This window comes from Anguilla anguilla, chromosome 11 (genome assembly GCF_013347855.1).
Source record: "Anguilla anguilla isolate fAngAng1 chromosome 11, fAngAng1.pri, whole genome shotgun sequence".
In the NCBI taxonomy this organism is placed as follows: Eukaryota; Metazoa; Chordata; class Actinopteri; order Anguilliformes; family Anguillidae; genus Anguilla; species Anguilla anguilla.
Genome location: NC_049211.1, coordinates 41,439,793 through 41,454,410, shown reverse-complemented (window position 1 = coordinate 41,454,410; position 14,618 = coordinate 41,439,793). Strand labels below are relative to the sequence as shown.

The window sequence follows — 14,618 nt, the reverse complement described above, 5'->3', positions numbered from 1 at the left end:
ATTTCGTCTGCTTTCAGCTATTGGGATATTTTTAACAAATACCCTGCTGTGAAGTGTAATTATTATATTTTTCAAAAAGAACTTGTACAGTATACTGCAGCATATTTCATAAATGGAGGTCTTCCATTTTGTTTTGCTTACTCAGGGCAAGCCAAAGCCTCTGGTGTCTTGGACGAAGGATGGCGAGCCGTTGGACGCCAAGAAGGCCAGCGTGCGCACCGGCGACAGTGACAGCATCCTGTTCATCCGGAAGGCGGAGAGGGACCACTCCGGCAAGTACGAGTTGTCCGTCAAGGTGGAGAGCTTTGAGGACAAGGCCTCCATCGTCATCCAGGTCGTAGGTGAGTACCCCGCCTCAGGTGCACATGCTGGCTTCTCATTTACTTGCCTGGGAAATGATAGCAGAAGATGGGTGTCCAGCTACAGTCCTGGAGGGCTGCGGTAATACAGGCTTTTGTGGATTCCATACAAGCAGCCGATATCCTGGGGCTCCTGCCCCTCCCTCGCCCCGAGTTTACAGACCACTCCAGCCTCGTCTCTCTCCTGAGTTTACAGACCGCTCCAGCCTGGTCTCTCTCCTGAGTTTACAGACCACTCCAGCCTGGTCTCTCTCCTGAGTTTACAGACCGCTCCAGCCTGGTCTCTCTCCTGAGTTTACAGACCGCTCCAGCCTGGTCTCTCTCCTGAGTTTACAGACCGCTCCAGCCTGGTCTCTCTCCTGAGTTTACAGACCGCTCCAGCCTGGTCTCTCTCCTGAGTTTACAGACCGCTCCAGCCTGGTCTCTCTCCTGAGTTTACAGACCACTCCAGCCTGGTCTCTCTCCTGAGTTTACAGACCGCTCCAGCCTCATCTCTCTCCTGAGTTTACAGACCTCTCCGCCCTCGTCTCTCTCCTGAGTTTACAGACCGCTCCAGCCTTGTCTCTCCTGAGTTTACAGACCGCTCCAGCCTTGTCTCTCTCCTGAGTTTACAGACCACTCCGCCCTCGTCTCTCTCCTGAGTTTACAGACCGCTCCAGCCTAGTCTCTCTCCTGAGTTTACAGACCGCTCCAGCCTAGTCTCTCTCCTGAGTTTACAGACCTCTCCAGCCTGGTCTCTCTCCTGAGTTTACAGACCGCTCCAGCCTCATCTCTCTCCTGAGTTTACAGACCGCTCCAGCCTTGTCTTTCTCCTGAGTTTACAGACCGCTCCAGCCTCGTCTCTCTCCTGAGTTTACAGACCGCTCCGGCATCGTCTCTCTCCTGAGTTTACAGACCGCTCCAGCCTTGTCTTTCTCCTGAGTTTACAGACCGCTCCAGCCTCGTCTCTCTCCTGAGTTTACAGACCGCTCCGGCATCGTCTCTCTCCTGAGTTTACAGACCGCTCCAGCCTGGTCTCTCTCCTGAGTTTACAGACCGCTCCAGCCTGGTCTCTCTCCTGAGTTTACAGACCGCTCCAGCCTGGTCTCTCTCCTGAGTTTACAGACCGCTCCAGCCTCGTTTCGTCACCCTTAGTTTACAGACCGCTCCAGCCTCGTTTCGTCGCCCTTAGTTTACAGACCGGCTGCTGGCTGCTTTACACCAGGCTGGCCTGTGGAGGATGGGCTCCCCTCTATAGCAGAGTTCCTCCCGAGATTTCTTCTCACCACTGTTTGAGGGCTTTTCTCCCCACTGGGAGTTTTTTTTTTCTCACATGCTTGCTATTCGGGCCTAGATGTTTCTCTTTATGTTCTGTTTCTTGCCGTTTTTCTGCTACTCTGTAAAGTGTCCTTGTGTCAGTTTGCTGTAAAAAGCTCTATACAAATTAAAATTGATTTTATTTGCATCTAGGCTTCAGAAGGGTGGTGCGTGGCTAATAAAGAGCTTCAGTTAAGTGCTGTGTGCTGAAGCAGACCAAAAACCAGCAGGCTCAGCAGCTCTCCAAGACTAGAGCCTCCTCAATTGATGTGGCCATAGGCTGTATTTAATCAACACTTTAATTTGTCCATGTTTTTCCCTGAAGCAAAAACCTTACCATTTTCTCTCCATGCGTGCTGACCTCTCCAAACGATGAATGTATCTTTGCATGAGGAAGTCCAAACGAACACACAGTGTTGATTGAATCCAGGCTTGCGGTAATCTCTACATCGTTCCCCGAGTGCTGACGGGTGTCTGTGTTCATGGTCGTTGGCCTGCAGACCTGCCCGGCCCCCCCACCAGCATGAAGCTTGTGGACAGTTGGGGTTTCAATGCGGCCCTGGAGTGGACCCCACCCAAGGACACTGGCAACACGGAAATCACTGGCTATACCATCCAGAAGTCCGACAAAAAGACTGGGGTGAGCAGCTTCTACCCAAACCTGCAGCCCATCTGAAATGGGCGATACATGTTCAGTGGTTCCTGCATAACATGCACTGTCAGCCATATGCTGAGACAGAATAGTCAATGGGAGTGTAGTGTTGTAATAATGAATGTAAAAATGCATGCATCACTTAAGACTACCAAGATTAGATTTCTTGAATATCTGTTTTCTTAGCTTTGAGTGATTTCTGCTGATTTTCCAAATCAGGACTAGTTTGTGGTAAAAATACTGTGGTAGTTTCGCATCATAGTGACAATGGGAGTCAAGTTAAGTATGCCAGTGCAGAGGAATCACAAGATCTGTCAATACTTGAACAAAAGACAAATGCACAAGGCTGGTAAGTGGTCTCTAAATGTGTGATTGGTTTTTGAGGTGGACAGAACAGACACTGCCTCAATGGTGACTGAAGCAAAGAGGGATACCCACTTATATGCAGAAAAGCCAAAGACAGAAGCTCCCAAATCTGCTTTAAAGCTTGGTGATTTCTGGAGAGAGGGGAGTTTATTTAATGACCACATGAAAAAGGTATAACTGTATTTTTGTCCACTTTGTGAGGAGCCGGGATCGATCCAGTGTGAGGACACCTTTGGACTCATGGACTGGCAACAGAACAAGATTACATTGCTAATTAGGAAACCTTAGCCATGGATAATAATTATTAGTGGATTTAGTGGTAATAAACTCACTGCTGATCCCAACCGTGTTGGGGAGGTAAACGTTGGGCTTCACTGAGCGGCTTGCTCTTCTCTAACTCTAGTCTCTCCGTGGGACCTGAATCAGCATCTGCAATTAACAGCCGAGCCTTGAGGGGTTGCCTCAGTCCTGTTTTCGGCCCTGATAATGAGGGCAGATCTCTTTAGGGAGGTGAGTCATGGAACTCTCCCAGGCTTTGACGGGACCATGACTCAGGGGGGTGTCTGGCTCGACTCCCTGGGAGCGATGGGAGGTGACACGTCTGTGATGGAAAGATTTGTATTCAAGATGGAGGCAAGGGGGGGGGGGGACGAGCTGGCGGTCACAGTGAGGTGATGTGAGGACTAATTTAACTGCTTACCAAATCTGTAAATCTACACGGGGTGTCAGGGCTCTGAGATCTGTATAAGGCCATCCCAGCTTGTTTGCCTGGTCTTCTGAGTGATGGAAAATGCTTTCACAGTGTGTGTGTGTGGGGTGGGGGCGGGGTGGGGTGGGTGGGTGGATGCGGGGGCAGTAGGAAGGCAGGAAATCTACACAGCAGCACATGGCCCACGCTCTGGCCAAAGACAAAGCTGACACTTGATAACGAGGTCAAAGCACGCGATTAGGTAGTTGTTGAAAAGAAACACCATGACATGTTATTTGAACGCTGTGTATCAAGTGCATTCCTATTATCAACCGTGTGTCTGCTGGACAAGCAGTACTACTTGAGCATACGGAAGAGTCTTCAGTCAGAAATGTGTGCATATCCAACAGATCAATTCGCTTTTCTCTTAAAATAAATGCCTTGAAAGATAGCTATGTCATTTCAGTAACTTTTATAAAAAAATGTTTTGAATGCTAGCCTTTCGTTTCATAGTGTTTTATGAAATGAGAAATAGCCGAATACTAAATAAAATGCTGTTTGACAGTCTATATAACAGTGCACAGAAGCTGGAGAATCTCGCCCTGTACTTTGCAGATATTGGATGGACTTATTGGGCGAATCCTTGGCCCAGTTTTGACCTCACCGACAGAGTCTCTTTATGGTCTGGTTTTATTCCCAGGGTCTTAATAAATCATTATTTGGTCACAGCGCCTGATGTCAGTTAGTATTATGCTCTTCCTGTTTTCCTTGCCTCTTGTTAAACTCGTATTCCCATTTCCCTGCGTTCGCGCTCTCGTTGCAGGAGTGGTTCACCGTCCTGGAGCACTACCACCAGCTCAACGCCACCATCTCCGACCTCATCATGGGGAACTCGTACAGCTTCCGCGTCTTCGCCGAGAACAAGTGCGGCCGGGGCGAGGAGGCGGCCGCCACCAAGACGCTGGCCACCGTCCAGAAGATCGGTGAGCGCTGCCCCGCCCCCTGCGGCCGCCGGACTGCGGCGCTCGCTTGTTAGCGGAAGTCGTGAGCGCGGTCTGGCATTTCCTGTGCCGCTCGGGAGATGGAATTCGACCAATCAAGTCGGGTGTCCCTGTGCAGGGCAGTATGGGATTTCCTTAAAGAAATAAATAAATGAAACTCCTGGGACAACGCACTGGCCGTTGGGAATGGGTTTCCACAACGCTCTTTGGCGCTGTTGCGCGGCTACGGTGTTGCTTCGGACCTGGGGCAACGTTACTGAGAACAGTGTTCGTTACTGAAGTCTGTATTTATGGAAGCAGTTAGGAGGCCATGGTTGTGCACCCACAGAACCAGGCACCAGGCCTGGGAAACTAAGAGGAGAACCCTTATGGAAGCCTTAGGAGCCCAAATAACTTGGGGCGCAAACTTCTGCACACGTGACTCATTGGAGTTAAGATTTGCCCTCTTGCAAAAGGTTCTACTCCTTAGGCCAGTGTTTCCCAACTGGTGTGCCTCTGGTGTGCCGTCAGGCTAAGTCAGGTGTGCCGTATGAAAAATCCTTTAAAAAAATATTTAAAGTTCAAATGAATTAAAAAAACTTAAATGAACAAATCCCATTCACAAAAGCAAAAATAAATGTCATTAAAATGCATATTGCTTAATTAAAACCCCAAAAGAACATTTAGGCCTACTGTTGGCACGTCACATCAATGCCAGTACGTCGCTCGCAGATTTTTTTCTGTTGGCGTTCTGTGTGCCATGAGATTCTGTAAATTTGGAAAGTGGTTGGGAAACGCTGCCCTAGGCCATGGATAATCAAATCTGGTCTTTGAATCCAAATCCAGCCCTGGTTTTGTTTTCCACAAGTTAATTAACTGAACAATTATAGCTACTGATTGGCCAGACTGTATTTACACCTGACTCCCAGGTAAAGGGAGGGTGGATAACCAGCAGTTCTTGAGTCTGTGATTTCAGCAACAGGGCTCTTGGCTCCATCCAGTATGGAGACAGCTGAGCGGTTTCACGCAAAAGAAATCTTTGTCTCAGGGGTGTCTCGTGGCGTAGCCTGTAGAGCACTGTCCACATGCGGTTCGAGCCCGAACAATGTCGCACGTCTCTCCCTGTCTCTTCCCCGTTCTTCCTGTCTCTCTACACTATCCCGTCCAATAAAGTTGAAAAGCCCATTGAAAAGAAAACATTTTAAAGAAAGAAAATAAATAAATCTTTGTCTCGTAGGTATGGTCTACATACCGCCGGAGTACCAGGAGCACGACTTCAGCGAGGCCCCCAAGTTCACGGCGCCCCTGAGCGACAGGGCGGCGACGGTGGGCTACACCACCAGGCTGCTGTGTGCCGTGCGCGGTTCTCCCAAGGTAGCCCCTTCCCTACGCACTTCCCCTCTGAGCCCTAATTATGATCCGGAATCACTGACGAACACTGAAATATATACGCAAAAAGCCTGTTTGATTCAGATGCCCACTATACAGTGAAGTTCTTTTTCTGTGACCTCTCCAGTATAGCCCTTCCCAGTAAAACCAGGCTTAACTTTAAACCGTTCCCTGTATAACCTTGCTTAACTTTAAACCGTTCCCTGTATAACCTGGCTTAACTTTAAACCGTTCCCTGTATAACCTGGCTTAACTTTAACCCGTTCCCTGTATAACCTGGCTTAACTTTAAACCGTTCCCTGTATAACCTGAGGTGCGTTCAAATTCGGCGAACAGAGGCGAATGTTCGTGGCAAACATTTTCTTTGAACAGTTCAATTTGAACGGCTTTTTACGAACATTCCAAATTGTTTACATTAAACATGAACAGACATGGAGACGAGAGCGTTTGTACTCACAGCCGCTTCTGTGACCATTGATGATAAAAAACAATAGCTAACTAGCGAACAATAATAACATTGGCTAGCGTTAGCAATAACATTATTGAAAAAACTGATCACACTTACCGGCATCTTCAAATGAAATACCCATCTGGGAACATTTCCCTCAGTCCAGCGTTCATTTTTGTTTTTTTTGTACCTTTTCAGACTGCTCGCTTATGTTTGCAAACGTTCACGGCGAACGCAAAGCTAACGGAAAACAGTTTGAAATAGTTTGCAAACGTTCGCCTTGTTCGCTGAACTTGAACGCGCCTCTGGCTTAAGTTCAAACCCTTCCCAGTGAAACCTGGCTTAAGTATATATGTTGTAAAAAATTTCAGCCCAGGACATGTTTAATTTAGTTTATTGTTTGTAGCAACCCTTCTTCCCCAGTATCTTCAGTCTGTGACTATGACCCACCATTGGGTCCCAATCCACCATTTAGGAACCAATGAGCAATGCCACTTTCTCAAACCATGACGTTCTATTCCTTATGTACTTGAAAACCCATAGGACAACCCAAATTGTATTGGTTTGTTTTGTTTATCTTACCACAAAGTTTCTTTTGGCCAGTTAAAATGTCAGGGGAATCACCCCCATGCATGTAAATGGTTAAGTGCAACAGCCGATTTGTATGAAATCTATGGAAGCAGAACTCATACTTCATTTGTTGCTGTAAATTTTGTTTTTCTCATGTTCAATAACACCGGCCAAAAAACTGTAAAATAGAATTATAATGCTTGAACTTGCGGCTTTATCTTGAGTTATGGCCCTTTTGTGGGAACCGCATTGAAGAAATAAGGTCAGCAGGTCACAGTTAACGATGAGAATATTATAAACACACCCAATAAACAAGCTGGGAATCATACTGAAACACTGCCGGTGCAGCAGGGGTGCAAAATCGGCCCACAGCTGGCCCACTGTGGGAAAATGCAGCTGCTACTGCAGGCTCCTCTGCCTCTCCTCTGCCAGGACCCCCTGGAGATGGTGGCCAACTCCCGATCCCCCCCCGCCCCCCCTCCCCCACGGGCATGGAGTCGGGTTTCGGGACAGCTGAACGCGGGGAGCACGCGAACACTCAGCGCCGTCCCTCCCCTACGTTATTGGGACCTGTTCCCACAAGCATCACTGGGCACTTGAGGCAGTGCCAATTGATTTAAGCCTTTGCAGTCCACACACTTGTCTTGATTAAGCAGCATTGATAGCTATAGTGGTCTAGTGCCATTTACAAATTTAAATTGTGATTAAATCATAGCGACAAAGTGAACATATAATCATTTATGCATCTATCAGCTTCTCGTGGTCAGGGTCGTGGGGGGGCGGGGGTGCTGGAGCCTATCCCAGCGTGCATTGGGCAAGAGGCAGGAATACACCCTGGACAGGCCGCCAATCTATCGCAGAGCACACACACCATTCACTCATACTCACACTCACGTGAGGCGACAGTGCACCACCATGCCACCCTCATTTTCATTTAAAGCACTTGAAATCAGTGTACTGTTTTGAACTGTGCAGTGTTGCTTGCCCTTAGTTCCATAGCTATGGCCACCAGTTTCAAAATTGCCAGTGTTCCATAGCTGGAAAAAAATATCACTCCTTTATATTTCTTTCTTCCGTGCTCATCAAAACGAATTGTTTCAAGTACAGTGTCGCTAACTGGCTGCGGTTATATCTTGGTGGCTAAATTGCTCACTACCAAAATTCAGCTTGTCAACACGTTTGCAAGTGGATCAGGAATTGCAATGAAAAAAATATTTAGGTTTTCCAGTGGTATCTGGAGTTAAAAAGGTTGGAAATTGTAGCTGGGTACACTTAGTTTTGACTTTTTGTGTCTTTTTCCAACTAGAAATCAGTACATTTTTCTGTCAGAATTTTTTCATGCCAGAGTGTCTTCACCAGCGGCCTGATGGGGGGGGGGGGGAGGGAACAGACCTCTGTGGAATATTTTGCCCTTGCCAAGAGAAGAGTCCCAGTACCCCCTGCCAGGCACTGTCTACTTTTGGAAACCCTATCAGGCCATGTGACAAGGCTCCCACATGACACGGCGTGACAGAGAGCAGCCGAGGCTGGGACACGGTCCTGATAGAGCTTATCACCGGGAATAGGGTGCCGATAACCGGGAACGCCCCGGGAACGCAGCGGGAACGCTGCGGGAACCCTACGGCTCCTCCCCCCCTCGGGGCCTGGGGCCTGGGGCTGTCGTCCCCGGCCTATTTTTGCCGCTCTTTTTGAGCGGCAGTTGCCTGCTTAGCTGCCCTGGATCCTGTCCTCTGCAGCCTGTGTCAGCGATTCCACTGCACCGCATGCCTCTCCTGTGACGTCCTTATCTCAGCTCCGTTAAGGAGCGTTCGCCTTTCGGCTTTTGACACATGGGCGAAGTTCGGCTCCGAGTCTCGCTGACAGAAATTAGGTACACTGCTTGGGTTCCCTTGGCAAGGCTTAGCCGGCACTGAAAACTGCACCTCGCCGTTGGTGCAAAATCTTGAGAGGGTCAGCCTTGTTGTCACCTCATTGGTTCTTCCCATTAGCGATTCTGATGCAGTGGGGTTGGGGCAGTTAATCTATCAGCGCGCCATTTAGTAACAGCTCCAGGAGCGAAGAGATGGAATCACAGTTTGGAATCGAGTTGCAGCTTTGCTCATCGGTGCCCGTGGCCTGTCCCACTTCTGCACCCTGTAGGCAAGGAGCACTGTATTTCAGTGCGCGAAAGTTTGGGACGAGTGCTATAATCCCCCCCCCCCCCCCCCCCCCCCCCCAGCCCTGGCACTCATGGCGGGACATGGCACTCGAACCCAAGGCCTCCTCCAGGAGAGCACAGCCCCGCTGTGATGGGGAATGGCCCTGTTAATTATTACTCTGGGGAGATGACATCAACATCCACAAACTGTGACATAAGGAGCAAACCTTGCTATTTTGAGCAAACTTTATTTAAATGGTGACACTAAACAGTACGTAGTGCGGTCATGAAAACAATCATGCAGAAATCATCTGTAATGTAGGCCCTGCAGTTATATCCTGCTCTCCCTCTGTCTGTATCCCTCTGTCTGTATGACAGGGGGTCGTCAGTGATAGGTGAGGGGAGGTGATTCTGTGTAACCCAAGCAGTCAGCTAAAACTGATACCCAAACTAATCGGGTCAAAGGGCAATGAATAAGTGAGGCAGTCAAATCAAAATAATCAACTTAAGTTTATGGAGCTTTTTACAGGAAACTGTCATAAATATACTTTATTACAGAGTAGCGGAAAAAGCAAAAACCAGGCTTGAACCCCCAAATAACAAGAACATGAGGTAACAAAAAAAAAACTCCCCAGTGGGGTGAAAAACTCCCCGATGGGAAGAAATGTTGGGAGGAGCCCGGCTATAGAGGGGGAGCCCATCCTCCACTGGCCTGGTGTAAAGTAGCGGTAGAATGGATGTAACAATGTGGCATAGTGTTTTGAGGACTGTTCATTGAGAACTGCACTGCAGTAATGTAGCACAGGGAGTAAGCTTGATGTAAGCTTCATGTAAAACAGGTGTAAAATGAACGTCCTGTTGTCCGTGATGCTGACGTGTCCGAACCTCCCCCCCCCCTTCCCCTCCCCCATCCCGCCCCGTCCACAGCCCAAGATCGAATGGCTGAAGAACCAGATGGTCATTGGTGACGACCCCAAGTTCCGGCAGATCAGCAACCAGGGCGTCTGCTCGCTGGAGATCCGCAAGCCGTGCAGCTTCGACGGCGGCATCTACTCCTGCCGGGCGCGCAACGCCCACGGGGAGGCCACCGTGGCCTGCAAGCTGGAGGTCAAACGTGAGTCAGCGGAGCGGGGCCGTCTCATTGGACGCCGGGGTGACGCCGTCCGGTTTCGCTTCGCCTCCTCGGGGTGAAGCCGCGCGTCCGCCGACGGTGTCGCCCGGCGCGTCGGCCTCTCTCGCCTCCCTCCCTCAGCCAATGGAGGGCGTGATAGAAGGGGAGAGAGGCGTCGGCCAACACAGCGCTGTGTGGAAATGTAGTCCGCTTGCATACTGTGGCCAGTGGAGACGTTCTATTCGCTAAAAATCTAACTACCCAATGACTGACATAATAGAAACGTTTTGCTTGTTTTGCGTCATGGTGGTCAGGTGGTCACATAGGTTTATTGTGGACATGTTGCTTATATTTAAGGAATTAAATTCTTAAATGCCTATGGCAAATAGCAGGAAAAGTTACACTTCCTCGTATTAGAAGACCCGCCCACTTCTGTAGACTGTGGGGGAAAACTGACACGTCGGATCTTTAATCTGATTGGTTATCACGCTGTGCTTCAGATCTCTTCGCCGTTGTACCTAGCCTCGCCAGCTATCCCATGATGCCTTGCGGATGCGATGAATCGGCTCTCGTTGAAATGAGGCAGTCACGAATTTGCTTCTCGTCGGAGGATGTGTGGCTCTACCCTCAGTGCTGGCCCTAGGATTGCATTGCTTTTGGGAATTATAATACGCTGGACTGCAAAGTGTCAATCATTCAGACTGAAGCGGAATGTGTTCTGGCTTATTTTTGTAAACATGTCCTTTAGTAAGGAGTTAGGAGCAGGAAAAATACAAATTTCCTTAGAAATTTTGACACGGCTAAATTCAGGGGCATGAAAATTGTTCCCAGTGAAACCGTTATTTTCTATTTTAACGAACAATTTACTAAATGTTGTAAATGCTTAAAATAATATAGTACGTACATTGAATGTTTCATTTATTAATAAATATGTTCATTCGATTGAATTATGTTAATATATTATAACACATAATTAAATCGAGAACAATACATGAACAATTACCAAACACTATGTTATTAACTAAATGTTATTAAAGTAAAATTCCTACAGTTTCCAGTACAGTGTGTACTTAATTTTACAGGACCAAACAAATCCAGATCTTGAAGGTCGGAGCCTGCCATTAACGTAATGTTTCTCCTTCATGCTTGTGAATGGGTTACCTAGTCTTCAGTTTTCACACAGGGCACTCAAAGCAAGATAAAAATATATATTTCAATTAGCATCATTTTAATTGTCAGATGTCATACATTCATTAAAACAAGTATTTTTTTGCGGGTTTGGGAAACTGCAGTGCTTTTAATGTTAATTAACGTTTAATTGTTCTGTGTCTAATATCTTTCTTAATCTCTCTTTTCTCAACAGAGGTCATCCTTGCTGAGGCTGACAAGGACAAAAAATAAACCCTCATGCTGTAACATGCACACAGGTCAGTGGACAAGGACGGATGTGCAGTGGAGTGTCAACGCTGATACCTAACGTTTCAGGAAAATACTTTGGCACTCATTCATTTCATTGTTCTCGGCTAGAAATAGCTGTACAAAATAAGTAATTGTACCTCACTGAACCCGTGTTCAGCAGTTGTCTACGATCATGAAAATGCACTTTTGTACGTCGCTTTGGATAAAAGCGTCTGCCAAATGAATGTAATGTAATGTAATGTAATGACACTCTTTTAATGATATTGGTAAATACAGATTGTTTTTGATTGGATGGTTGGGGGGGGGGGGGGGGATTGGAAGAGGGGAAACGCTTCGGAAGTGATTGGGAACAGGAAATGCTTTTGTTATGGGTGGAGCCATGCTAACAACAGGTACCCTTCTTATTATTCACCAGCATAATATAGGCAGTTGCCACACAGTTGTCTTGCATTTCACATCATATTCTAAACTGCTTTCAACCAATGGGATTCTGACACGTGCCACCTAGTAGAACCATTTCATTAGATTATTATTGATATTATCCAATCACCTCAATTGAGGACTTACTTCAGGGGAAATCATTGGCCCAAATGCTTGTCTATCAAGCTTTATGAGCACTGCTGAGTTTGCTGCTGTTTTACACTCTGTGGGACAATGCCATGTAAGCTCAGCTGCTACATATGTCTCTTTTTCCCATGGTATCATTAAAGTGATCAGATTCACACTCGTTGGGCACGGTTAGCATCTACCATCTATCCTTTATCGACAAGCTACTCAGTAAAGTTGCCATGTAGCATATATTTAAATTGGTAGCTACAATATCAGTTCAATGTGAAAGCTTTTAGCTGGAACAGGATATGTTACTCTATGTAATGATAGCAGATCATACAAAAATCCTTATATATGCTGCTTAGATCTGGTTGCCTTTGTGACTGGGTTTTTCAAAAATGATTTTTTAATTTTTTCAACTGCACACTGGCTTTCCCTGCATGTATCAGATTCCACAACCTCTATGGGGGTTTTTTTCTTTATGTTTTAAGGATAGTTATCAGTTTTCAGTATTATTTCAGCATCAAGAGCAAATCAAGGACAAGTGTTCTATGCACTGCAGTTTTAAAGAGTACTCAGGCAAAGTTACAGCCAATGGGTTTGCACATCAGGCTTATCTTATTAAAATACCAACAGCTTTTATTTACATTACATTACATTACAGGCATTTAGCAGACGCTCTTATCCAGAGCGACTTACACAACTTTTACATTGTATCCATTTTATACAGCTGGATATATACTGAAGCAATGCAGGTTAAGTACCTTGCTCAAGGGTACAACGGAAGTGTCCTACCTGGGAATCGAACCTGCGGCCTTTCGGTTACAAGCCCAGTTCCTTACCCACTGTGCTACACTCTGTCCAAGCATATTTATTTATTTATTTACAAGCATATTTATTTATTTATTTATTTCGGAGAGTGGACAGTCTGCCCCCCTAATGTTTTTTTCAGTTCAATAGTAGTAGTAGAGAGTGTTACAGCTGGAGATGGGATGACTGTATAGGACGTTTCGTGGCTGAGAACTGAACCCCCAGCCATTTTAAGAAACAGCTGAAAACATGTATGCTTTTTTTGTATCTGGAAAATGCGCAGTGTGGACAGTGTAGGACAATGTATGTCTGAAAAACTCATGAACAGCAACACCGGGCAAGATTAAAGGCTGTTTTATTTGTTATTCTATTCTATTGCTCTTGTATCTTTCTCATAAATAACTTTAATTTTCGTTTATTTAATGACATTTCTCTCATCTCCACTTCAGACCAAAGCAAAGCAGTAGCCTTCTTGCTGCTGTGAGGTTTTCTCATTGCTGCAGTCGGCCTGTTGTTGAAATGGTCGCATGTCAAACCTCGATACTCGCTTGGCCTCTGGATTTTGTTCCATGGAAGCACCCGTAAATCTTAGTGTGAGAGGGTGCGTGACGCTACGGTGGCTAAATGCCACTCATCTTGGCGCACAGCTAGCGCGTGCCATTGGAGCAGTGTTGTTAGCCGCGCTATGACGTTACAGTTAGCCACAGTGCGGGCATGTCGCGTGCTGGCCCAGCGATTGGATGGCTACCTGAAGTACCCAGCCAGCCTCTCCTCATAGGTGTTTAGTGGCTCGCTATAAAAGAGCCACTGCGTCTCAGGGTGTGTTTGAATGTAGGGCTGGGGGATATGAGACGACGATAATTATCGAACGCAGTAGCGGTCATCGCCGCAGTGTGGTGCATTACCTTTCTTACCGTCAACCGTGCTTCAGAGGCCGTGTGAAATGCTTCTGGAAAAAACGTCACCGCTGTTATCTATTGGGTGACCATAGGACAGCCAATCAGCAGCAAGGCCTCACAGCTTCCATATGATTGGCGAGAGCACTTCGCATTGTCTTATCAACACCCAATAGATGGTAACTTTTTTTTTTCTCTGAAAGCATTTCACACAGCCTCTTTATTTTGGTTGTTTACTACCGCTTTAGGTATAAGTAAGTAGGAATCATTTGGACAAATTCCCGAAGTAGTTAATCTTTCTCAAGCATAGCAGAAATGATCTGTGTTTGGAGGCAAAAATGTATTTATTCATTTTTTGCCATTTTTCTCCCATTTTCTCCCCAATTTAGTAGTTATACCAATTCCCAGTGTGTATTACGGTCCTGGTCAATGCGCTATCCTTCTGTCAGCCTGGGGAGGGTGTAGACTACCACATGCCTTCTCCAATAAATGTGGAGTTGCCAGCCGCTTCTTTTCACCTGACAGGGAGGAGTTTCACTGGGAGAGCGTAAGGCGTGTGGAGGTTCACGCTATCTCCCCCAGTTCCCCTCCCTGCTGAACAGGCGCCCCGACCAACCAGTAGGAGTCGCCAATGCAACGATCAGGACTCATACCCTCACCGGCTTTCCCATCCGCGAACACCGCCAGCTGTGTTCGTAGGAACATCTGACCAAGCCGGAAGTACCGCTGCCGGGGATTGAACCCGAGTCTCTGCGGTGGTAGGCGAGTGCTTTGGAGGCAAAAATTTGCCTGGGGTTTTGCGATCCGTGGATCAATTCCAAATAGTGTCGAAAAATGAATTCCAAGCCTTTTTCATCTAGAAAGAATTGTTTACTGGGTCCGGTTTTGCATTTGCACAGCGTAAGCAAGTACAGGAGCTTATGTTCTCACTTCAGCTTGAACAAGTGG

At 46.9% G+C, this 14,618-nt stretch overlaps 1 protein-coding gene across 8 annotated transcripts in view; it reads left to right on the top strand.

Moving 5' to 3' along the window:
- Positions 1–14,618, top strand: part of mybpha (myosin binding protein Ha) — a 34,066-nt gene that overhangs the window by 17,493 nt on the left and 1,955 nt on the right. For all 8 annotated transcript variants that reach the window (XM_035380823.1, XM_035380824.1, XM_035380826.1 and 5 more), the window contains 6 exons: positions 146–341; positions 2,156–2,295; positions 4,185–4,344; positions 5,579–5,715; positions 9,813–9,999; positions 11,360–11,423. In XM_035380823.1, the coding sequence (XP_035236714.1) occupies positions 146–341; positions 2,156–2,295; positions 4,185–4,344; positions 5,579–5,715; positions 9,813–9,999; positions 11,360–11,397 (858 nt within the window). In that variant the 3' untranslated portion in view covers positions 11,398–11,423. The remainder of the gene's footprint in view (positions 1–145; positions 342–2,155; positions 2,296–4,184; positions 4,345–5,578; positions 5,716–9,812; positions 10,000–11,359; positions 11,424–14,618) is intronic.